Below are 26,410 nucleotides of genomic sequence, written 5' to 3' on the forward strand. Positions count from 1 at the left end.
ATGGCGAAAATCGTGTTCAAAATCAATGGGAGGCAGTATGCAGGTAGGTGGATGAATTCGTATAGAATATTTTCGTGTCCGATCTTTTATAAAGGAAGATTTTTTTCTACATACCCTACATACATAATATATAGGTCTTAACCTTCTGGTTATAATATCCGTTTTTTTTTAGTCTTTTTTGAATGTGAAATAGGTGTCAGTTGGTCCCGTATAAATTTTATCAAGCTTGGTTCAATATCTCAGTAGTTTTTATTTGATATCGGTTCTACGATTTGTTCTTAAAAATACATTATTTAGGTCTCTTTTCCTATTGTATTCGACAGTACTTAAATTTTTCCTTAATTTTTATAAAACTTGAAATAGTCAAAACATCTATTCTTATTTAATATTTGCGCAAAGATAGCTAATAGAATACACGGATAAGCTATAAAAAAATATAGAAAAACAATAAAATAATCATCTAGTTTTTACTCTAGCCGACGGCAGATTTGGTCCAGATGTTTCTCTCAATGAATACATAAGGACAGTAGCTGAGCTGCGAGGTACGAAGGCGATGTGTCATGAGGGTGGATGCGGCGCATGCGTTGTCGCCGTACGCGCAGCCCTACCTCCCACGAACGAAGTCAAGCTATTTTCAGTAAATTCCGTAAGTATCAATAAGATATATATGTAAGTTATGACTTGAATAGTATCTACCCCATTTTCATTTTATTATTTTCTTCATTTAAATCATTTCATTTTATTTCATTCAAATCTTATAGTTGAAATAAATTTCTTATAATGTTATAATGAAATTTCACCGCGATTTTTTTTAACTAATACATAATTATATCTATTTATTGGTTTTCCTCTTAATAATAGCACTGTAATTAACAAAGGGAGCTTGTTAATTAACATTCTTTCGGAGTCCAAAAACTCTGCAGCATTTATAAAAAAAAAAATATTCTTAATATCTTGGACTTAATTTTACTATATTGGTTGACCGAAACCAAAATTCTTTCAGTGCCTCGTCTCAGTGCTATCCTGTCACGGTTGGGAAGTAATCACAGTTGAAGGGATTGGCAACAAAATAAAAGGGTACCACGAGCTTCAGGGCAGGCTGGCCAAGTTCAATGGTACCCAGTGCGGGTTCTGTACCCCAGGATGGATCATGAATATGTATAGGTAATAGCAATCATGGTTTTTTGTGATGGGACAATGTATCATCGGCATAGCCTTTTCCCAACTATGTTGGGTTCGGCTTCCAGTCTAACCGGATGTAGCAAGGCACCAGTGTTTTAGAAGGAGCGACTGCCCATCTGACCTCCTCGACCCAGTTACCTGGACAACACGATACACTTATATCCTTTGAAACATTCAGATGGTTGATATAAATGCCATTTCTCGGGATGACGGTACAAAATCTGAGTTAATTTGAAAATCGATGTAATATGTCTTTTTTATAAGTAACAAGTCAATATAAAAATATGTAACACGGACAAAAATAGCATCAAAGTCCAAAAATAACGTATTGAGGTCATCACGAGTAAATAAAATCTAATATATTTCTCCACCAACGCTCTCACAAGCTGTTACAACTTGCAATAAGATACGAATTATTAAGCTTATAACTTTTCCTTCATCACATTTACTTCAACGTTATTATCTTTTTACAATCAAAGATCGGAATTACAGTCATACATTTAAGGAAAACGATCATAATATTATAGTTCAAATAACATTTTTGATTCAATATATTCTTCACGAATAATAAATAATCATTTATAATATCTTAGTCCTATCAGTTCAAAAATATCTAGCCCTATTTTTATGACTTATGAAACTATGCCCAATTCTATTTTAGCATATATGAGGCAAAGAAAGATAACTTGACCATGAAGGAAATAGAAAATTCTTTTGCTAGTAACCTCTGCAGATGCACTGGATACAGGCCGATAGTGGAAGCATTCAAAACGTTTGCTAATAACACAGACGAGAAACTCAAAACCACTTTACTAGATCTAGAAGATTTGGACCTTTTCAAATGCTGTGGAGTGAAATGCGACAAAAATTGCAAACACAAAACTAAAAATCTTGACCAAAGTGGATCGAAAGTGGAAACTCATAGAAGTGACGAATGGTGTGTTATTGAGAAAAGTTTTAATAAAATGATAGTTGTTGACTGCGGTAAACGCAAATGGTTCAAAACTTACACATTGGAAGATGTCTTTAAAGTTTTAAGGAAAAGCTCTGATTACAAATTGATTGCTGGTAATACAGGTCAAGGTATGAAAACAGAATATAGTATTTTTTTTAACTGACTTCAAAGAGGGAGCTTTTCAATTCGACTAGTTTTTTTATATTTTTTACCTAAGATCTTTGGACTGGATGAACCGATTTAGTTGAATATTTTTTTATTTAACGTGAAATAGCTTAAGTATCTGTCTCCTCTAAGCTCCGTAGATTTTATTTGAAGAGGGCTGTATGGTATTGTTGTTAAAAATGGGTGTCATACCTGCCCAGGAGATTCAGATGCTAACTATATACGTTTTATAAAGTGCTTTGCAAAAATGATCAAGCTGTACGAGTTAAACCCAGAGCGGTCCGCCTAAGATCAATCTGCGTCACTGTGAAGAGATAGTCCCTTTCGGTGGGAGCATCCTTCTAGATTGCTCTGAAACCAGCCCAACTAACCATGGTCCAATATCAAAGTAATTTTATCAAACTATTAACTTAAAAGTTTTGGACAAAGGTCAGAACGAATTATTTGCAGTAATATTTTTAGAATTTCGTTTCTATTTTAGGTGTTTACCATGTGACTGATTATCCGCCAAACTTAATAGACATTTTCAACGTAGTTGAACTCAAAGGTCATACGTTGGATGTTAATTTAATAATTGGAGCAGGAATGCCTTTATCAGAAATGATGGAGCTATTTATAGGAATATCAGAGAAAAATGAGGACTTTCAGTATCTCAAAGTGTTGTATGATCATTTGGATTTGGTTGCTCATATCCCGGTTAGAAATGTAAGTATAACCTATAACTATAACCATTATAATTTAAAAAAAATAAGTATCAATATTGAAAATTAGTAATTTAAATGTGCATTTATTTTAGATCGGTACAGTAGGTGGGAATTTATACCTGAAATACCTAAACAATGATTTTCAATCTGATTTATTTCTGCTTTTCGAAACTGTTGGCGGTATGATAACAGTCGGTAAGTACCTTAAGACTTTTTTATTCTTCATTATTCTTTTATTATATTCAGACTTGTCGTATAATTAAATGCCTTGTTTTAGCTGAAGCCGTGGGGGTAACGAAAGTAATGTCACTCACAAATTTCTTGAAAACTGATATGAAGCAAAAAATTATTGTCAACGTTATGTTGCCTCCATTAGCGGCGAATAACAAAATCAAGACTTACAAGGTACCAACATAAATAAACTAAAAGTCTCAATGAATTCTTTACCTGCACTTTTTTTGTAGTACTCACTTTAATTTTTTAGATTATGCCTAGATCTCAAAACGCACATGCAGTTGTCAATGCAGGATTTTTGTTCAAATTCAAACCGAACTCCAATTTATTGGAGAAGGCTACAATTGTGTATGGAAGCATCTCACCCAAATTTGTCCACGCTAAGAAGACAGAAGATATTTTGGTTGGGAAAGATCCTTTTACTAATGAGACATTGCAATTAGCTGTAAAAGTACTTTATAAGGAAGTCAAACCTGAAGAAGCACCACCAGAACCCTCTGCTGCTTACAGAAAAATGTTGGCAGTTACTTTATTTTACAAGGTATAAATAACATTCAATTTCCTGTAATGTCACACGTAACGTCAACGTCGGTTTTATCATGAAACGTCATATGCGTTTGAGATTTTGGTCTTTAAAACATTAAATATTGATAATTTACTGTATCTTAAATGTTCCAATAACTAAGATTTTGAGAGACTTTTGTGATGGGTTTTTTTTCTTATTAACTTTCCTTCTCCAGGCAATAATAAGTCTTTGTCCTGAAGATAAAATAGATCCAAAGCTAATATCAGGAGGAGAAGCTATAAAGAGACATGCATCAACTGGGACTCAAACGTATGACACCGACAAGAGTGTTTGGCCATTAAATCAGCCGATACCAAAGTTGGAAGGGCTGTTACAATGTAGTGGTGAAGCCTCATTCGCTAATGACCTGTCAAAAGAACCAGACGAAGTTTTCGCAGCGTTTGTGACAGCTGATGAAAGACCGGGCAGTATTATAGAAGATTTTGATACCACTGAGGCTTTTGTAAGTCTAAACATTTTCTAATGCATACACAGAATGGAAAGATTGCGTAGGTTACGTATTGCCTACGGCTAAACTTCTTTTTTAATTAGTTCGTAGTAACTTAAACATGACACAACTGTAATTACATTAAACCAGCTTAAATAACCGAAACAAACGTACATTTATCCAATTAGTAATTCAAAGTAATACAAAAATATTATTCCGAGCCTTATTTTCTAGAAAATTCCCGGCGTCATCGCATTTTACTCGGCGAAGGACATTCCCGGAGATAATACGTTTACGCCAACCAACTGTCCTCTTATACGAGTAAATGAAGAATTACTGTGTTCAAAACAAACAAAGTTTTATGGAGATCCAGTCGGAATAATAGTAGCGAACAGAGAGAAAACTGCTAACAAAGCTGCGAAACTTGTTAAAATAAAATATGCATCTATCAGTAAGGAGAAGCCTTTATTAAATATTGATGATGTTTTGAATTCTAGTGAGAAAGACAAAAGGGTAACTAATGATAGGATAGTGAATCCTGAGGATGTTGGGAACGATGTGAAATATATCATTGATGGTGAATATAAGTTGGGTTCTCAGCATCATTTTTACATGGAACCTCAGACGTGTGTTGTTCGTCCAACTGAAGACGGTTTGGAAGTTTTCTCTTCGACACAGTGGCTTGATCTGACTAACGTTGCTATCGCTCAATGTTTGAATGTACCAGTGAACAGGTAATGTGGTTATTTTTTTTTGTTTTAAACCATATAAAGCATTAGGTAGTTTCTTTATTACGAATATGTGACCCTTTTTCGCAGTTTAAAAGGGGAAAAATTACAAGAACATAAATTATTTAACATTAAAAAAATTACTGGGAAAGAAAAATGAATTGAATGAAATGTAAATATTATTATATGTTTATGAGATTAAGCCGCAAGGTGCTTAAGCATTAACATAAACACCTATACTTACATCTTCCGACATTAATCCTAAGGCAATATGTAATTTTATATGCTGGCTGTACCCAGTTATTTGTGTCCAACAATTTATTGAGACCGTGAAGGAAATTACATAATAAAATAATGGCCGGATGATATTAAGTTCCTTGTATTCCATCTAATAAATAGGTTCAATTAATTACTTCATTTTAACATTAATGGCTCCATTAGCTTGTAATGTATATTACCTAAAATCTTTAATCTTAAAACGGGAAGCGAACTTTCTTGGCAAACTCAATCTGTAAACAATATTTCTTCGTTTGTTTTACCTTTTGGTGTAACTCTTAACGAGCGTAGAAATTGATTTTAACGAGCAACCCTGTAAGGTGTTCGAAAATACCTGCAAACTATGTACATAAAAATAAAGGAATAAACTACTACATTTTAAATGAGGATTCGAAGCAGATCAGAGCATTTTCTTCACTTAAACAAAAATTCTCTCTCTTACTATCTGACGCAGAAATACAAATATACCTACTCAGAAGGATTAATTTATTTCAAGTTAACAACATACATTTTCTTCATTTTTAGTATCCAAGTGATAATTCGAAGAGTGGGAGGTAGTTACGGAGGCAAGATAACCCGGTCCTGTCAAATATCCTGTGCAGCAGCCTTAGTGGCACATCTTCAGGGGAAAACATGCAGGTTTATTATGCCAATGGAGACAATGCTAAAAATTATTGGGAAGCGTCTACCTACCAGCTGTAACTTTGAGGTAATCAATCAATTGGATATTTTTTCAATCAGTTAGAACGTTCTTACTTTGCTGAGGGTTTTTTTTTTAATTAAAACGCCTTAAGGTGACTTAAAACTGAGTGACCATTTAGTCTTGAGTCACACAATAGTAAAATAGTAAGTGTATTTGATGGTAATGTGCTCAATTTATGAAACATTCATTGGATAAAAGCTACAACAAACAATTTTACTGTAACAGGTTGGTGTCAACGAAGGAGGTGAAATCCAATATCTTAAAAACGTATTTTACCAAGACAATGGGTGCTCCGCTAATGAGACAATCAGCAGCATTACTGTTAATCATTTCTTTAACTGTTATGATAGACGCAGATGGTATGTTGAAGCCAACAGTGTGGCTACAGATACCCCTTCCAATACTTGGTGTAGGGCACCATGTAAGTATTGTCCATGAAGAGATGCAATTTGAATACAGTCCTTATTTAGATTACAATAAGAATCACATACCTTTCATTTCCAGCATCCAACGAAGGCATAGCAATGATAGAATACGTAATGGAAAAAATTGCACACAAAATAGGCAAAGATCCTTTAGAGGTTAAATATGTAAACATGGCTAAAGAAGACAATCCCCTACCAGACTTAATAGATCATCTGAAAAGAGATTCAAACTATGACGAGAGACTTGAAGAAGTTCAAAAGTTTAATAGTGATAATCGTTGGAGAAAGCGAGCGTTAAAAATAATGCCTATGACTTATGAACTGTTTTACATCGGTCCGTACAATTCCCTCATATCAATATACCACGCTGATGGTTCAGTGATGATCACACACGGTGGTATTGAAATGGGTCAAGGTATCAACACGAAAGCTGCTCAAGTCTGCGCCTTTGTACTCGGGATCCCTTTAGAAAAGATTAGCGTCAAGCCGAGTTCTAGTTTCACTTCACCAAATTCGATTACAACAGGAGCCAGTATCGGTAGTGAAAGTGTAGTGTTCGCTACTATGAAAGCTTGTGAAATACTTTTGGAGAGACTTGCTCCAGTCAAAGAAATGTTACCAAAGTCTTCATGGGAAGATATTGTAGAAGCAGCGTATAAATTAGGTGTTGATCTGCAAGCTTCATACCTGTGTTCCGCTAAAGATAACTTAAAGGCGTATGATATTTATGGAGTGTGTGCTTTAGAAGTAGAAGTTGATATTCTATCAGGGAACCATGATGTTAGAAGAGTAGATCTCTTGGAAGATACTGGAAGAAGTTTAAGTCCGAAAATTGACGTTGGTCAAGTAAGTCTACTGTTAGAACATAATTAAACTGAAATTTAATTCGATTTTTCTTCACAAATCGTATAAAATTGTTTCTTTATCAGATTGAAGGTGCTTTTGTCATGGGTCTTGGCTACTGGACTTCAGAAAAAATTATTTACGATCCGGAAACTGGGAAACTTCTGACTGATAGAACTTGGAACTACAAACCTCCTGGAATCAAGGACATACCAGCTGATTTCAGGGTTTATTTCCGTAGGAATGCAAAAAATAAATTTGGTGTACTGCAATCAAAAGGTATTCCTTTAAAACCTTCGTTTTTATCACGTCAGCATAAGCTGTGTTGGATGTGCTTTGTACAGTGACAATTACTTTAAACTAATTCAATACTTTAACTATGGTCTTTGAGTCCAATGAGAATTGAGTTTCTTAGGTCTTTAATTCATACTTTCAATAAAATTTTTCTTTTTTAGCCACTGGTGAACCAGCTTTGTGTCTGGCGTCAGTTCTAACCCACGCTTTACGAGATGCAATAAGATCTGCTCATTTGGATGCAGGGTACGACGATACTTGGGTGGATATCCGTAAGTCACTCGCATACACACCAAAAATATTCCTATCCATCGTATTAAATCAAATGTGATGTGATGAGGTCAATCTTTTATCTGTCTTGACAATTTAATAAAACGCTTTTTCCGTTCTCATCTACTAAATTCCATGCATCTTACTTCCAATTCTGGAACATTCTCAGCTATTCATTTCTCGGTACAATATCTACAAGTGCTCTACTTGGCTACTTCCCAAGGAGTTGAGACGTACGATACCCTTATCTGTTCGTTATCCATCCAAGCAACTCTCAGCCTGTCATAATCAAGGCTTGCAGAAGTGAGACAGCGCTATAGGCTGCGTAGAGTTCTATCTCCCTTTAGCATGTGCAGCAGACTTACTTAAAAAGGTTTTGGTAGGCCTCTTGTTTTATTCATGCGGCAACTTTCGGCGAGTTAATTAAAAATTCCTGCATTTAAAATTGTTATTTGTTATTTTTCAGTTAACCCGTGTACGGTTGAAAATATCTTCATGGCAGCCGAACATAAATTGGAACATTTTATTCTGAAGTAGAATTTAATAAAATGTTTGTGATAAAAAATATTATTCAAGTATTTTGTTATTTATGTGGGTAGATACAAATAGTTCATTGTGTGTGATCTATATCTTTTAATATTAATCAGTGTTTGGTCAATATAAATCTACACTAAAAGCATGTCGTTTGTTTTAATAAATAATTAAATTCTTGAGGCATTTCATTAATGAGATTTGTTAAAATCTGTAATATGTACCTTAGTCAAAAATATTTATTATGAATTCAAACATTTAAGAAAGTATCATATGCTTAACTGTCAAACTTATAAGGATCAAAACCGACATGTCTTATTTCATTTGCGTACTTCAAAGTAAATATAAAATCAACAAAATCGAATCATCCACTCTGAAATTTTGAGGTTACAAACATAAAAAAAGAACAAACATAAGAACTTCTTTTTTGAAGTCGATTAAAAAAAACCCTGTTTCATCAAACTAGGGCAATATTTAAATACGACTTTTCATGTTTCCTTATAATATAGTCATTCAACAAAATAATACAGTCATTAAAACAACTTCAAGTATTCACCTCACTAAAGTATTTAGACACATTTTCACCCTTTATTTTGTTCTAATTCTAAATGATATGCTGTACGTGTAATTTACTTGGAGGCTCTATCATTAAAAGGGTTGATCGTGTGTTATTAACTTTTACCTTCTTCTGTTTGTTTGTAATTAAGTTTTTTTATGGAAAATATTGAAAACTAAGGATACGGTTTCTTTAAAGGGAATGTTGCTTGCATTAACTTGTGCAACTTCTTGCAGTCTTGCGATATTGTATGTGTAAAAGTTTTTGAAAAATACCTGAAAAAAAACTTCCAACTGTGAGTCGGAAAATATAACTTTTGGAAACATACATAATTTTTTTGTCAACTAACGAATTTAAGACCATAGCAACTTCATTAAAGTGTAACTTCGATTTAGCGGCAACCGACATACAGTTCCGTTTTCACATTTTAAGGTCGAAAGCATAAAAAAGAAACCTTCTCTCCTTTTTTGCCCTTCAAATTTAGGTAGACTTTACAATTACAAGTAGGTATTGGTTAATGTTTTAGCCAGCATATTTATATTACACATTGTAAGTAAAATTTTCTGATATTTTTAAAATTGAAACTGCAACCCTAAAAGACGCCAAATGCCTGTTTTCTATGAGAAAAAAGCCAAATGATTTTTTGTTCATGTAATTTCTGAAACCGACATCTTACAGAATAATTTATACTAAATACATATACGTAACAAACAAAACACAAAAAGCCTTTAAATTACGTTTTAAAGCAAGAAAAAATGCAGGTGACATTACAAATAAAATATGGACGGTAATAAGCTGAAAACAAGTAATAAGGGCAAAGAATACTTGGAACAAATCACAGGCCAACGGGTTTTTTAGATTGAGAAGTTATCGTTAACAGTGACAGGATAATTTCATGGTTAGACTCCAACACTTTTATATTTTCCAATAAAGAGAAAGTTCCATGGAAATGTTTTACAATACCTTACGAGCGAAATATGCAGGGGAAAATGTTTTTACGTAATGGCCATAAGATTGCGGGCGAGCCACTAGTTATGTATTTTATTATGCAAGTGTTAATTTTTAAAAATATGTGTATCAACTATCGGGGTGACATTTTCTACCCAGAAAAAAACCCGCAAATTAAAAGGATTTAAAAAAAAATTGTTATTTAGTTTCAGGAATAAAATCAAAAAAATTTAACTCAAATTCGGCTTACAAGTAGGATTTATTGAAGGTCAATATCGACAGTTGACGGCTCCGTGATTCACCAACCCTTTAACACTTTCTTAGTGCTCTACGTGAAGAAGAAACAGCACAAAAGTTCAAGAAAACAAAAAAATATTGTTACAGTTTTATAGATCACGGCTCACTTTTTTATTGACTTCTGTTTTACATTTGTTTTTCTCTAACCTTCGGGGATGACTTATGGGATTCAGCTGTTTTATAAAAAACTGCTTTTCTGACATCTACATCCCCATTCCGCCCATCGAATTTGGCGTACACCATAATAATATATTTTGTGGACGCCTGGTGTTACTGAAATTATAATATTTTAAAGTTGATTAGCGTGAGGTTATAATCCTTATAATCCCAGAATTTTCACAAACGTAAATTCAATTTACATGCACAAAACACCCAGACACAGAAAAAGCATTTGTAGAACGCATAAAAGGTAATCAGGACACACACGAATAGAGTTTAGTTTAGCTTATAGCCCATCAGATGAGATATCTGATAAAATATATTTAGTAAATATAAATCTTCAAAAATGCACGAAGACTTTACACGCGTTAATATGAATAGCTTCAATGCTTCGAAACCACCCCTTAATATTGACGTATGCTATATATCCCACAGTCTGACAGTGGTCGTTGTTAGTACACCCGAACGACATATTGGAAACTAACACTAACATTTTAATCTAAGTTATTATTAATTTAATTTATCAATATTTTAAGTCTCGGTTGAAGGTTCCGCTTATAAACACGTTAATTGAATAATATTTTTTATTTATTTTATCACACAGGAAACCTGATTTTTTAAATAATCATATAACAAATATGAAAAATACGATGATCTCTACTACCAATACAAAAGTAGAAGAAAAAAGATGTCCTAAAAATGACTTTACTTTTCCAGTACAAAGTATGGAAAGAGAAAATAATAATAAAGTCAACGTGATACCAATGGGTCGTTCGCCTGTACATCGGCCCGCCCATTGATTAAAAGCAGTGCACCATCGCAAGTCACTTTCCGACGTTCTTCACGCGCGGACATAGACACGTACGTACTTATAATTCATTTTTATAAGACTCATTTTTTTTTAAACTGGTCCTAATCTTTGTACTCATATGGAAAGCCTTTGGCTTGAGAATTGAAAACTTTAAGAGTTACGTATAAGTTATTAGCGGCTAAGCGATTATTAAAGTAGGCATGACAACAAAAACTAGATATAAAATTAAAAAAAAATCGTCATCGGCATCCTACTCCTCTCCCAACTATATTGGGCTCGGCTTCCAGTCTAACTGGATGCAGCATACCAACAGTTTTTGACGAGGAGCATCGGCCTAACTGACCTCCTCAACCAAAATGTTATCTGGGCAACATGATACCCGTTAGTCAGACTGGTTCTCAGACTTTCTAGCTTCCGACTATCTATCTGAAACGACGGTTAAAGAAGTACAAATAACAGCCGGATCCCACAACTTAACGTGCTTTCTGGAACACGAAGAAACTTCTTATGACATAGATAGTCACCCATCCACGGACCGACTGTATCAAGTGTCACTTAACCTGTGATCGAACAACTTGAACAGTTGTAGTGAAGCCATTCCTAATTTAAAAATAAACAATAGAAATACTTAATAAAACATGTTAATTTGGTTTTACTTATTAGCGATTTAATAACACTCTGGTTTTATCTCACTTCCGATAATTTCTTCAATTCTTTTATGACCACTTGCCAAACAATTCCGTTAAAACATATTTTCTCCGTATTTCTGTCGAAACGAATGAAAAAAAAACCTATTTAACAAAACAACTCGAATATGAAGGACTTTTCCCATAGGGAATAGAGGTCAAAGAAGACAAACTACATATTCTATATAGTTTTGTACAGGTAGGGTCCAACCCAACTCAGGACACAATAAATTTCCCGACGGACTTAAAAAATGGCCGCCGGCGTCATGGGATAAAGTTGGCTAGAAGTAGATACTTAATGCAATATCCCTGTAAGTCTCTTTTACTAATTGTTTTCGATCTCAATATATAAATTAATCACTTGATATGAGAAAACAAACCCGAAACTTCATATACTATTTTTAGTCCCGGAAAATGTTATAGTTACTAAGTTACAAAGCCTTTTTGAAAACCACTTTGAAATTATACGTGTACCTAAGTATAAAATTACGATCTTGTAAATTTAACTCGAAACAAAGTCCTCTAGAGATCAAGTATTAAACGAAGACCTTTTGTGAACGTGAACATATTTGTCAACTAGAAACAGGTTTGTAAGGGTAATAAGATCTTTCAGAAAGGTCATTTAATTTTATAAGTCTTGGAGAAAGTTTCGATCACGGATCCCTTGAGATTTCCCTTTTTTACCGCAGTATGCGGTATCGAGACTGGATTTGTATGCGAAGTACCAATGTTATTTAAAAAATGCTATTCTGCTAATTTTATAAACACGAAAGTTTGTACGTATAGATGTTTGTTCCTCTTTCATTGATCATTTTCGATATGGAGTGTGCCATGGGCGACAGTAGATTGTTAGGCTCACCAGAACTAAAAAAGTCTGCCCGTGACCATACCTGCAAAGGTTTCGAAACGTCGGGATTTAAAATCTAAAATTAAACCGCGATATAATCCGTAAAATTAGTTTCATTTTAATGACTAACATTCGCGTAAACCTAAGAAACCACTAAAAAAGAGCTTTAATATTTGATCCATGGAAGTAAAATTCAAGTTCAAATGCAAGCAGCTCCACAGTATGCAGCTTGTTAAAGATGATTCTAATAGCTACTCCATATTTACAAAAAAAAAATTAAACTACTTAGTTCCTAATAGGAAAAGCAGGACGCATAATTAATTCGACATCTCTGTAAGTAGTTCTCTAGAGTAAGTAATTCCATAAGTTCTAAGAGGAACTGCCTTTCGCCAGTTTCACTAAGGAATACTAAATCTCATGTATCTCATTTGAATGCAAGACGCAGTCAAGAGAACTTGCTTTAAAAATTATGCTGAAGCTTCTGATAGGCGAAAGCTCATTTTCTTAAGGCACCCAGGTTTTAGTTCTTAAAGAGAATTTTAGACGTCAAAAGGTTTTTTTCTAGAAGAGATGTCTTGGTAGAAAAATATACTTATGTTCCTTTTTGACTGGGATTTTTTAACATCAGGAGTATTTGAGTGATATTCTGTCACACACGGATATGGTTTTATGTTCAGAAAATTAAAAGGTCGCGGTTGGATGGCTGATCAATTTAATCAGTTGTCAAATCAACTGATAAATAAAAGGACGAAAATTGGCTGGCGGACAAATAACCCCCAAAGTCGTGATCCAGGTTCACAACCTTAAAAGCCCGGTACTAATAGGCTATTAAATGTAATGAGTTAAAATCAAATTTATTACTCATCATTTATTATTATTTTAGTTGTTATAGCTGCAACATATAAACATTATCTGCTCGTGAATTTCAATACGGTGCATGAGAGAGGAGCTTTACTTCAAAAAAAGCTTTCAATCCACTTTAGGTGCGGAAACCTAAAAAATTTGCCCAATTTATAGAATTCAAAGGTTGAAGCTACTCTTCCAGCTTAAAATAGCCATAAAATTGAATAAAAGAACACACCGCTGTAAGGCTGTAACGTGCCCATTACAACTTTATTCAATTATATTTAACAAGCCTGACCGTGATCGTAAAACCTGTAATTTTCGCATTGTGAATTCTTTTCTTCAATGCCGCAGGGTCGGAGTAGTTAGCTTAGTTTACGGGAAAACCATGTGAACCTGGACATTTGCCGTACGATGATTGATTTCTACTTGAAGAATATGATGAAGCTATTAATGCTCGCAATAGGTTATTGAGGTCGAATTAATTATAACTTCAAAGGTCTAAGGCACCATAAATACCATTGAATTCGCATGAAATAAACGGAACCAATATTTTATTAATTCAGCCATATTTATCATTTAATAAACGGTAACTTGCGTATAATATACCGTGTGGCGGTAATCCGTGAGACAACAAAAGACGAAAAAAAAAAAACGATATTTGTGTGTAAAAAGATAATTAAATAAAAACCAATATCAAATACTTAAAGAAGTGATAAGGTTGAATCAATAATATCCCAATTAAAATTATAAATAGATTGCATAATGAACTACCTAGCTCCATAAAAATAAAAGGACTTGAAGAAAACTGCATGACGTATTTAATAGCAACGATTTTTGACAATAAAAAAACATGATTTCACTCAATCCATAGTATTACCTAAAATCTACATATGTTAAATTACGTAAAATAAATCAAATAGTTCCAGTGCAAAGGATTTTCCAAAATGACAAAATGACATCAACAAGACAATTTTGTCGCCATAACATTTATGTTTCCAATCCATCACTGTCAAGCCAAAAATTGTCCGGTTTAAAATATGAGCACGACCGATACCATGGCGTCGCCCTCTGGGGAGTCTCATAATCTGTGCAAAAAGCTTTCGATCGTGCCATGGCGGCCATAGTTTTTGTTTTATATACAGGACCACCATGCGTCCGTAGGAAAAAGTGATCGTTAGTTTCAGAAGTGTATTGAAAAGTACTGTTAACGGACTGCTATGATTATTTATCTATAAGTTAATATTATTGTATCAACACTTCCTAATGGTGTTATCAAAAGGACTAATTCCGTTTGTAATAAGGCTTACATTTTAAACTAGCCTCAGATACTCTTTACTTATAAAATTGAGGACGATCAGATAAATCGTTGTAGCTTAATTTGACATAAATTTAATAGCAACAAAAATATGTGAAGCCGCATAGCTCCGTAAATAGCTTATATTAATAATAACTCTTTGTCCAGAAATATGTTAAAGATGTCAGATAACATCGTATTCCAAGATGTATATTGCCTGAGTGACCCAAGAATGACGATTTTAATATATTGATTTCCTTTACAGAGCTAGTCAGCATCATGCTGATGCCAAAAGAGCTGAAGTACGCTGCCATTGCTGGCGGGGTGGCGCTGTTTGGACTTATATTTGGATGGGTCCTGTTCCCTACTATATTGAAGAGCCAGCTTAAGAAGGTAACCTAGATACATGTTTATGATTACTGCTCCAGGAGAAGAAAATAGAAAAAGTATTATCTTACAAACTACTTAACTTAAAAATAATTGGATATTTAGTTTATACATTCTCCAAAATACCCATGTGAAGACGGAGAGGGTTTTTCGCCACATTTTTGGTAACACATCTCATTCAAAATCCTCTGATGGAGGAGTTGCTTAAAATACAGTCAGACTCAAAATTTCAATAACCAAACCCTGTAAGCAACTTGAAGAGTTTACTTAATACAGAACAAATAGCTCACGGCAAATAAAGATTTATTGTTGTTTTAATAACTTAGTTTAATGACAAACAAAAAGTAACTAAGTAGCCAACAATTGTTATGCAAATTAAAAAATCAATCTAATTCCAGCAAACTTAATTAATTAAAACTTTCCGTCCATAAAAATGATTGTCGGAAAATTCCAAACGTCGGCCGTCACTGCTGCTTATTAAAAACTTGACTATTTTCCTCGGTTAAGATTTGATTTTTGGTAACAAGTTTTCAAAATATGACAAATATTCACTTGGCCTAAAAAGTCTATTCTATAATATGAATGTTTTTGCTTTATGATAAATTCATTAATGTTGATAACATGTTTAGACATGTCATGAAAAACATAAATCAATGGGTTTATGTTTATTATTGACATGTTTATATTCCACTTTTTATTCTCTACCTACTCCGTAACCTTCTTCATTCTAAAACAAAATTACAGTTGCCACTAAGATTCAACGGTAAAAAATACACAATACCGTCTGGTACAGCCACCCAGACGCCAATTAAACTTCTTGGTCAAGGGCAAAAAGCTCGGTCGTGTAAATGGCTCGTGTTTATAACTTAATTCGTCTCATCTGTCAAGTTACTTGGCGGTTACATCTCCCTACTCAAACCCAACCAACGAGTCTTTATTTTAATCTTAATTTACGGTCGAAAATTTTTGCCCAAGTTGCGTATTGCTGGCAACTTGGAAACCGTTTATTATTTGAGTTTTTGTTATTAAATTCTGATTATAATGGATTCATCATTGAAATCAAATAACGTTGCAAATAAAATACTACTGTCAGGTTCATTAGCTGTGGTTGATGTGAAGTTGAATGAAGCTATATTGCACTTATATAGGACCTATGTATATGTATATGTCCGGAATCTTCAGATCCCGATGAACTGCTATGCCTTGCTATGGAAGTTTATTCAGTAAGATTCTGACAATAACTGCCTTCTGCCCAGAGAAGGTGGATGTCCAAAATGTCTGACAGATTAGTTCTGCAATTTGACGAGTACTTTATGATAGCAGCAATATAGTTAAAAGACCTGTGTAGTACGCTTGCTATATTGACGTTGACCATAAAAGCATAAATCTTCTTTTTCAAGGAAATGGCCCTATCAAAGAAGACCGATGTCCGTCAAATGTGGGAGAAAATCCCTTTCGCTCTGAATTTCAAAGTGTATTTGTTTAACTACACGAATGCTGAAGAGGTGCAGAAGGGAGCCATACCTATTGTCAAGGAAGTTGGCCCTTACCACTTTGAGTGAGTATCAACTCTTTGATTTTTGGGGATTACATTTTGTCATCTTACTATCAGCCTATAAGCTGGCCTGTTGACATTTGCTTGTCAGTTGATAAATTGCCACGCACCGTCTTCATACGGGAAGCATGTCACAAGCATTGCAGCATTGTGGAAGAAAAACGGTGCATTTCATTGAGTCTATCGGCGTGTCGCTTCTGCTACGAAAATAGTAGCACTTTAATCGCTAATAAGAGCAGCCCATAACTGCCTTATTTAGCAGGGAGTGGATTACTCACATAAGCTAATTTGCCGTAGAGGAACAGCATATATTATTATTTATTAAGAAAAAAGCAGCACCCTAATAGTACATCTCACAAAATCAAACGTGATTAAAACCCCTCTTTCCCCCACTTTCTCTATATGTCCTTTACCCAATAGATTAACCATAACAGACTGTCATTATGTACTCAAAAAAGACCGTAAGGCAAAAAAGTCCCTTAACTACAAATAAAAACACAACATGACAATGTAAACATACATTTTACGCTACAGGATGTCATAAAAGAATTAACTTGATCCGAAAGATTATCACGAGTAATGACAGAGCCGCAGCCTTTAATTTAATGTGAATACTTACAGTTACTAACTATAAGGGAAGCTTACGCCGTAATGATATATCATTAGCGTTTACTGCAAATACAAATGTGTGTTTCATTAATTGTGGTGTTTAATGCGACAGGATTTTATGCGGTTCTGGTTTCTGTTAGTTTTTGTTGAAAATATTTTGATGGTTTTAAAAAGATGGGTTTAATGATAAGATGCGTGTCTTCTCTTTTTTTGAAAGAAAGATTTAGTTTTTCAGTTTTGCTAATGATAAAATTGTATGATCGTTTCTTAATTATAGGTATTTGATGAGTAGTAGCATTCAAGCTTGCAAATAGGTTATTTTTTTTTCAATTTATATTTATTTGCCCACAACATGTCCGTCCGTCCGTTTGTCACCAGGCTCATGACAATGTTCTCATTTATGCAAATCTTACTCGGGCTTGACCGGTTCTTTACCAAAAAGTAAAATAAACTGATTTGATAGAGTTTTAACCTTTAAGTTGTACTATTGAAAGTCCAAATTAAGATTGGCAAACACCATCAGTCTGCAAACGAGAAAAGCCCTGTGAATAGTAATAAAATTGTTCGAACGAGGCATTGATTGAACATACATAAAAACTAGAAAACTAAAAACGATTCTAAAGGTTCCGTCCAAGTTGGCTGATGAATATCAAAAGCAACAGAAAAAGGTTCACCTGCCCAGAAGCCGCAGCAATTGTTGCCTAACATCAAAGGTTTTGGTTTTTATAGCGGCAACAAAAATATACATTTCTCAATACATCATCTCTAAAATTTTATCTAGCATCACTCTTCACGAGATACAGCCTAATCACAGACAGACATACACGGCAGATTTATTTATTTATTTATGCACAATGAGTACCAGTCGACCTTAGGGTGTTGCAGAGATAAAGCATAGTATCTTTAATCATCTTTAATCAGCGAATCTTCAGTGTAAGAGTTCCCTTTGACACTTGCTACGGAATCCTAAAAAATGTGCCTGATTCCTCCAATATGGAAAGTGGTATTCACCTATGTGGCTGTGTGTGTTTAACGATAATAGCTTGTGAATGATGGCGGAAGCATCACTCTGAGGAAATATCCATTAATATAGGTGTTTTTATTTTGTTACATCTTATATGATGGTAGACATACATTAAATAGAGATCTGGTATCTCACGCTTGACTCCAAAAATGACGGTTAATTTCTTCGTCTTATTGCATGGTTCATGAACGTCAATGGTTGGTGTCAGAGTTTGCAACCCCCATAACCCTCCAAGTCCCTTCTTACTATTTCTGATTAATTTCGTAGCGGGTCCCCAGGCCGTTAATTATTTCCCCTAGTACACACCGAAGTGTGTCGGTGGTTTTCGTTGGTTTCATTTTAGATTCTGGTTTACAGGTGTTGCAATGACGGCGGTTGAATGTGCTAGCCCTCTGACGTGGCTTAACTTAAACATCCCAAGAAAATTTATCTGTCTTGCTGGCATCGTTAATACGTTTTTTACTATTTTAGTTAGTAATAGCTATTTGAATACCTACGCACTTGATGTTAGAAAAGGAATTGGCGTTTTCTTACATTTGAAAAGCGTGTCATAGGATTTGGACTTGACTTCTATATCTTTGAGCTGTTCCTTTTTACAAGATTGTTATAATAACTGCAAAATCGATAAATCGAAGATTAGTACGAAAAGTCGTTTTTTGCTCACAGTACCAGTATACAGGAATCAAAGTTTGAATTTTCTCTTCAAAATGGAGTAAAAAGTGTTGAACCATCGGAATTATTATTCCATTTATTATTATTCTGGCACGTGTCCACAAAGAAATCCTATATAGTGATAGTTCATTAAAATAATTAAATATTTCGTTAGAAAACCCACACAAGGTGTATAATTAGGCAAAATATTTATTTGCTAACGCCATAATTGACAAGTCAATGCTTAAGAACTTAGAAGGTTATTTAATGTTGAATATTTTATTCGAATCGATATTTGACTTCGCTTGACAATGCAGGTGTAGAAAACAACAACACTTGTGTTCTTTGAGACATATTCATTCAAGCGACCAAGTATTATGCATTTCTAAGTTTAGATTTTAATCTAAGGACCTCAAATTAGTTTAAAAAGAACACTTTCAATGAGAGGGATGATATTTTATTGAAACACACATGAACAGCACTGTTTAAATAAGTCTTTAATTTCATAACTACTTCAATCTACTAGTTGCATTGATACAAAAAGTTTTATATATTTACAGTTACATAATTTAAATGCTAATGAGGGCCAATATTTTCCTTTTTCTTAAACACATGTAATTTAAATTCCCAGTGAATGGAAAGAGAAGATAGACATCGAAGACCATGAGGAAGACGACACGATTACATACAAAAAACGTGACGTATTTTACTTCAACCAAGAGCTGTCTGGACCTGGACTCACTGGAGAAGAGACTATCGTCATGCCGCATGTGTTTATGCTGGTAACTCTTTTTAGAATACAGTAGTCTGCTTTCATTTTCACTGCAAGAATGAGAATTTGATGGAGGTGTCTCATATACCACCCAAGTACTGGAGTCCTGTCCCAAATGTTTGCTTTTTGCTGTCCCGCGAATACGTAAAGAATTAAAAGGAGAAATATTTTGGTGTGAGAAGTGATGTAGAGGACGGTAAAATAAAATTGTGTTATTTACAGAATAGGCTGTTTTCAAAAGAAAGAAAATCTAAATCGGTTTACTCGACTAGTTTCGGACCCAACCATTGTCCTTAGTCGTCAACTCATACGCCTCTTTTTTGTTCTGTGATTATTGTCGTTATAAACCATTATCGATCAAAGGCAGTAATAGCACCATTAACCAGCTGGCAGAAGTCGATACTAGTATTTAATGGCAAGGAGAATACCCGAGAACTACATCGACGTAATTGACATCGTTCGTTACCTTTTAATTTTGCACATGGCACGTGCAGTTGTTTTGTCCTATTACCTATTTAACGATTACCTAGAAATATTACATCCATTCATAATTCGGTATATCTTTAACGTCTAATTTATAAAATATTACAAATCTTAACGACATATTATTCCAAATTTAAATAAAACCATGTTTAACTCACGTATATTTATCGGAATCGCATTTTGAGTCACGACCTTTCCGCTGGGTCAGACCATGATCATTCGACCCATGACCCCAGTTGGGTAAAAAGTAATCTGGAGATTCTAATAAATACTGATAATTTAAGTATAAATCCTCCTCCTCATGAAAGCTGTTACCTTCTTTCAGGGTATTGGCATCACAATCCACAGAGACAAGCCGTCAATGCTAAACATGATTGGCAAAGCTATCAACGGGATCTTCGACAACCCTCCGGACGTTTTCCTCAGGGTCAAAGCCTTGGACATACTGTTCAGAGGCATGATAATCAATTGTGCGAGGACTGAGTTCGCTCCGAAGGCCACTTGTACTGCTCTGAAGAAGGAAGAAGTCAGCGGGCTGGTCGTTGAACCTAATAATCAGTTTAGGTTCTCGCTTTTTGGAACGGTAAAGTATATATTCAAACCTTTTGATGGTTGATTTGAAATCGCAGTGTACTTTAGACATACAAAAAGGAAAGTGTACCTTCAATTTATTTCTTCACTAACTTTGTTTGTTGAAATTTATGACTGGATTTTTGAAACTGATTTGAACTAATTGAACTAAAAATCTCTGGGAGATTAAGCAAAACCTTTTGCTTACATTAATTCTAGTTGAGATTACTTTTCATGGAAAACATTGTTACGGTTTGTAGAGAAACAACACAATTGACCCTCACGTGATCACAGTAAGACGAGGCATCACGAACGTGATGGATGTTGGTAAAGTGATAGCTATCGACGGTAATACGGAGCAAAAGGTTTGGAGGGATACTTGCAATGAATTCCAAGGGACTGATGGTACTGTGTTCCCGCCTTTTCTGCAGGAAACTGATCGGATTGAATCTTTCTCTACTGACTTGTGCAGGTGAAGTATATTTATATGATTTTCAAGTGTCCTACAGTAGGGTAGAAGGTTCCCTTCCCGCCTTTCATTTATTCCAGTCTACGCCAGAAAGGGTCTGGAGAAGGATTCGAGTTCGTCTCTCCTTCTGTAAATATTTGTGCTTCGATGTATTATTGTTCTCGCTTTCGAGTGGACTTAGATTCAGTTTAGAAAAAAACATAGTTAAATCTATTTTTTTAACAAAGCAAGTAATTTTAATTTATCTAAATTGTTAACATTTGAATTTCATTTAACCCTGTCTGTAATTCTACACTACCGAATAAAAACCATTATATTAACCTTTTTTATCTAACTTAGGTAATAAAAACTATTATTTAATAATTTAGTTTCAAACTCTGCCTATAAAATTATGTGTATGGATCACTAGGTTTATGCCAGTATACTGGAACAAGGTTTCTGAGTATTAAGAACGTTATACTAATAAAGTGAATATTAATGAGTAGAATAATTATGAACTTTTACTTAATATACATAATATGTAACATCAAATTATCGCTTACTATCACCTACCACTATAAAATAGCTAACTTTTTCTTCGCCCGTATGTAATTTCACTTCTGCATAATATCGCTAATTCCAACCTATTTCCACAGGACTTTCAAGCCATGGTACCAAAAGAAAACTTCATACAAAGGCATCAAGACGAACCGCTACATAGCGAACATTGGTGACTTCGTCAACGATCCTGAATTGCAATGCTATTGTCCATCTATTGACAAATGTCCCCCAAAAGGCCTCATGGATGTCAACCCTTGTTTGAAAGCTCCTATGTATGTGTCAATGCCTCATTTCTTGGATGCCGATCCAGCTCTTCTGCAGAACGTGAAAGGACTCAACCCTGACGTTAATGAGCATGGAATTGAAATTGATTATGAGCCGGTAGGTGTATATTATGGATTCTGTTGTCTCTTTTAAATTCAGAAGATTCTAACCACAACCTCTCATAGTGATGTTAATAAAGTTGTAGAAAAGAGACTCCAGTTTATACCGTTTAATGAACTTTCATGGGTACACAACTGAAACAAGGCTGGCCTCTATGCGGCCCCTATCTCGTCTTTATGTTATTCCAAAACTACCATCCGCAATCCAAACGAAGCTTGAATTATGAGTACTAGACAACAGATAAGCATACTTATATATTTCTGATTTGCGCTCATCACCCTTTTTTTGGGTGTGAATCGAAACCACAACCGCTACACACAACTATTGGAGCAGTTAAGGCCTATTACTACTAGATCAAAAGACCAGTACTTTTTTATGATTTGGATATTTTTTTCGTTGACTTCACAAAAAGCCAAATATGTCCAGTGGTAACTTTTAAATATTTAATATGTTAAATTTTAAATTTTGTTTGATATTTCTCTTTTGCGGATATTTAACATACTACATTAATTTAACATGTACTTCATGATCCAAAAAGAGTTGTCAGACGCGCCATAGACCTATTCTAATGTAATTATTGTAACAGACTCGATGAAACCGAAAATGGACAAAGGTTTTAATAGAATAATAATTGCGAAGGTTTTTTCGGTCAATCAGTAGGTTTCGCTCCCGGCCATCTGGGCCATGTAAACGAATTCCTTTATAGTTAATTAATTATGATAATGAACTTATTACATTAATTAAAAGACTATGATAAATATAATAAAATATTTAATTTGACGTGGCCTTTTGAATATATTTCTAAAAGGAGAATTTTGATTTAAATTATTACATACGTTATACGCTGAAGGCTTACATAAAACTATTATGGACTTAAACATGTTATCACTAGTTTCAAAGCTTCACGTCAGGTGCTACAATTCATAACATACACATTTGTTAGCTGTTGCCCGAGGGCCGAAAATTATCCCACGGGGACATAAAATCGGGATGAAAATGACGACGATGGTTATAAACTATCCGTGTAAGAAGTTTCGTCAAAATCTGTTCTTTTCGTCTACATCTATTCTGTTGTGTGGTTTTTGTGTGAAAGAGGAACAAACATCCATACGTACAAACTTTCGCGTTTTCGGATTAGTAGGATTTATTATAAACTTAAAATCTAGACTTTATTTAGTCTCGGTACACACAATTCGAATGATATTCAAATTTAAAACGAAAAGTAGTCTTCAATATAAATACTTCAAATGAAAGACAAGGAAACTCGAAAAACTAATGCATTATTAATTTTCTTCATCAAAAAGTTTTCTTTGTTTCAGATAACTGGCACTCCAATGGTCGCCAAACAAAGGATCCAGTTTAATATACAGTTACTGAAAACCGAAAAACTAGACCTCTTTAAAGAGCTGCCCGGGACCATTGTTCCATTATTTTGGATTGACGAGGTGATTTCTATTGTTTTGTTTCAACTTTCGAAATGTTAATATTTGCAACGGAAGTTCGGACAGTGGATATTTCAGTTCGAATGCAAATTTGTAACTGGTTTTTGTTTCTTCGAATAAAGTTTTAAATCCAATACTCAGTAATTTAAAAAGCAGAACTTTTGCCATTATTGCATCTCTCTCGTTTCCACATAACGTGTGGCATAAACATATCACTAAAACTTGTGAACTTTCTTGGTTTAGTTTCATACTTTTTAATTTGAATTTTGCAGGGCCTGGCACTAAACAAAACGTTTGTTAAGATGCTTAAAAATCAGCTGTTCATACCAAAGCGTGTGGTCGGAGTCATTCGCTGGTGGATGGTATCTTTTGGAAGTCTCGGTGCCGTGGTTGGCATTGTCTATCACTTCAGAGGTAAGAAATATGACTAATAATTAATCGATAAAATCCGTAAAAGTAGTTTTATTTCAATGGCTAACATTCGCGTTACCCTAAGAAACCACTAGTAAGTACTCACTATAAGAGCCTCCGCAGACCTTTTACCCCTTTTACCCTTTTATCGGCCGATAGTTTGGTCGGGCTCTTAATCAGTACGCAGATGTAAGCAAGTGCACACACTATGACGATTTGGTATCGGCCGATAAACAAGTTTGATAGGCTTCCCGATTCAATTCAAACTAAACTGTCGGCAAACTATCGGCCGACCGTATAATCAGTATTGGCTCCCTACCAGGCGCGCACACATGACGATTTTTAGTCGGCCGACTAAGCCATAAAACATATTAGAGGCGCTTTAATAAATTCAAATAGTTCAAACTATCGGCCGACTAAAAGTCTGCAGTCTGCGGGCTCTCTAAGGCTGAACCAAGTACGTTATTATTTAACGGAATTTGAAAAGGAAGAGGTTTTTATTTAATCTCTATTTTTCTACGTACCTTAGAACCTCGGCCTTAATAAACTGATTTTTTTTTTCAATTGAAGTGAAATTGCTGTCTTTTAGTCCCATAAAATAATCGAGATTGGCTCGATTTTTTAAAGTCATTTGGATGTTAAGTTTTTACTATTTTCAAGTAACAACCTCAACACCATTTCATTTATATGTCACGTTACTGTGTCAAGTTTACAGCCCACATGTAAATACCCAAAAATAGGAGAACTTAGTTATACCTAAGTTTGAAAAAGCTTTTCTCTGAATCTGATTTTCTTAGTCAATCTAATTTAGTTCTAAAAGCCTCATAAAGTACCCAAAGATAGTCTTGTTCGTCTAGAAACATAATTTATATTTAACTTTGAAGATCTCGAAAGTGTTATTGATGGATCTATTTTAAGTATTTGTGAGTATTGGTTTAGAGCTTATATTATTTATTCATACTTACAATAGATGCTAAGTAACTTAAAGATTTAAATTTCAATAGTTGAAAATATTTATAAATTAAACGAAATTTCGGCCTAATCTAGATGCTTAAGCAATTTAATTTATTGTAAAGCCAGATTCTATCGTATATTGAAGAGAAATAACAAAAGTTTTCCAAGATTCATAAGGTCTTGTCTAATTTAGTGACCCACATCAATTTTAGTTTGGTCTTCTTAGATACTTTCTGAAATACTGATAGCGACAATTATTTTGTTTGAAACATCTATTCATCCTTTCATTCATGTTTACTATCAGTTGAATGTTTTCAAAGATTTAGCTTTATTTATAGTGTTATTTTCTTCTAAAATGCTAATTGTTTAATTGGAACGACCCATGATATCAATAAAAATAGGGGTCGTTTCATTTTAAGTTCACAAGTAACCTTATAAAGATTCTCAAACAAAGAGTTCGACCTTGAAGAATAAAAATCTGCAATAAGCAATAGTTACTACGGTCGAAAATTTGTTTGGGTGACCATCTCTTTTTAACAAATTTTCTCTATGTCCAGACTCCAACTCGCACTTGACCGATGTTTGTAGCTATAGGACAATTCACTTTCCACCTCACCTCTGTTTCCAAGTCCCTAATAAATTAGTCAATTTCCAACATCATAACAAACCGATAAATGTTTAAATCTTTGACAAATGTACTTAAGACACGCGAAAGGTTAACATCGATTGAATTAAAGTTCTCCTTCTATTCTGACTAAACAGTCACGTGACTTAGCCCCAACTGAATTTGTAATTCCAGATCATATAATGCGTCTTGCAGTAACAGGTGACACGAAGGTTACCAAGGTTACACCTGAAGAAGAGGAGCAAAAGGACATCAGTGTCATCGGCCAGGCCCAAGAGCCGGCCAAGGTCACCATGTAATCCACCTTCAGACGACTCCTGGGATTCTTCTTGCTCTGGAGTCGTCGTTATGGGTTGCCTCAAAGAATGATTTGGATGCAAACCCTTAGATACATAGCTAGACGCAGGAGAGTTTAATTTTGTAGTTAGGTTATCTTTTTTAGCTTAATCGCTTTCGACTTTTTTTGGCCTTTCAATTTCTTTTGGGTTATCAATGGCTTTGAATTTGATAGCTGGTAAATTTAAATGCAATTATATTTGTACCTAGTCGTTTCTCAAATTGTTGTATTCATGATTATTTGTCACATTAGTATTTGACTTATTTCTGTCAATTTCTTGTAAGAAATTGTATCTTGATCTTTTAAAAAATGCACTTTAAGATTTTAGATAGAATTTATTAATTATCTTAGTATTTATAAGTGCTGATATGTTATTAGTAATATTTAATTGTAGTCACAATAAACATTCATGAGATATATTTGTTGTTTT

The 26,410-nt window shown here is 34.3% G+C and overlaps 2 protein-coding genes across 2 annotated transcripts; both read left to right on the forward strand.

The window, feature by feature from the left end:
* LOC113503973 (xanthine dehydrogenase-like) lies at window positions 1-23,939 on the forward strand. Its single transcript, XM_026886117.1, has 22 exons — window positions 1-43; window positions 477-646; window positions 1,004-1,164; window positions 1,844-2,265; window positions 2,784-3,007; window positions 3,099-3,201; window positions 3,284-3,411; window positions 3,491-3,781; window positions 3,981-4,268; window positions 4,488-4,987; window positions 5,783-5,966; window positions 6,186-6,381; window positions 6,465-7,231; window positions 7,315-7,507; window positions 7,684-7,794; window positions 15,033-15,160; window positions 16,546-16,712; window positions 19,625-19,775; window positions 20,574-20,831; window positions 21,079-21,290; window positions 21,923-22,208; window positions 23,531-23,939. Exons 1-22 carry the CDS (start codon window positions 1-3, stop codon window positions 23,693-23,695), a joined length of 5,148 nt encoding a protein of 1,715 aa, XP_026741918.1. The 3' UTR covers window positions 23,696-23,939.
* On the forward strand, window positions 23,917-26,409 carry LOC113503703 (sensory neuron membrane protein 1-like; the record flags this gene model as incomplete). Its single annotated transcript, XM_026885771.1, has 2 exons — window positions 23,917-24,067; window positions 25,818-26,409. Coding segments are annotated over 2 exons (276 nt in total), but the record flags the coding sequence as incomplete, so codon positions are not given.
* Between the last annotated feature and the right edge of the window lies 1 nt (window position 26,410).

This window comes from Trichoplusia ni, chromosome 20 (genome assembly GCF_003590095.1).
Source record: "Trichoplusia ni isolate ovarian cell line Hi5 chromosome 20, tn1, whole genome shotgun sequence".
Lineage (NCBI taxonomy): Eukaryota > Metazoa > Arthropoda > Insecta > Lepidoptera > Noctuidae > Trichoplusia > Trichoplusia ni.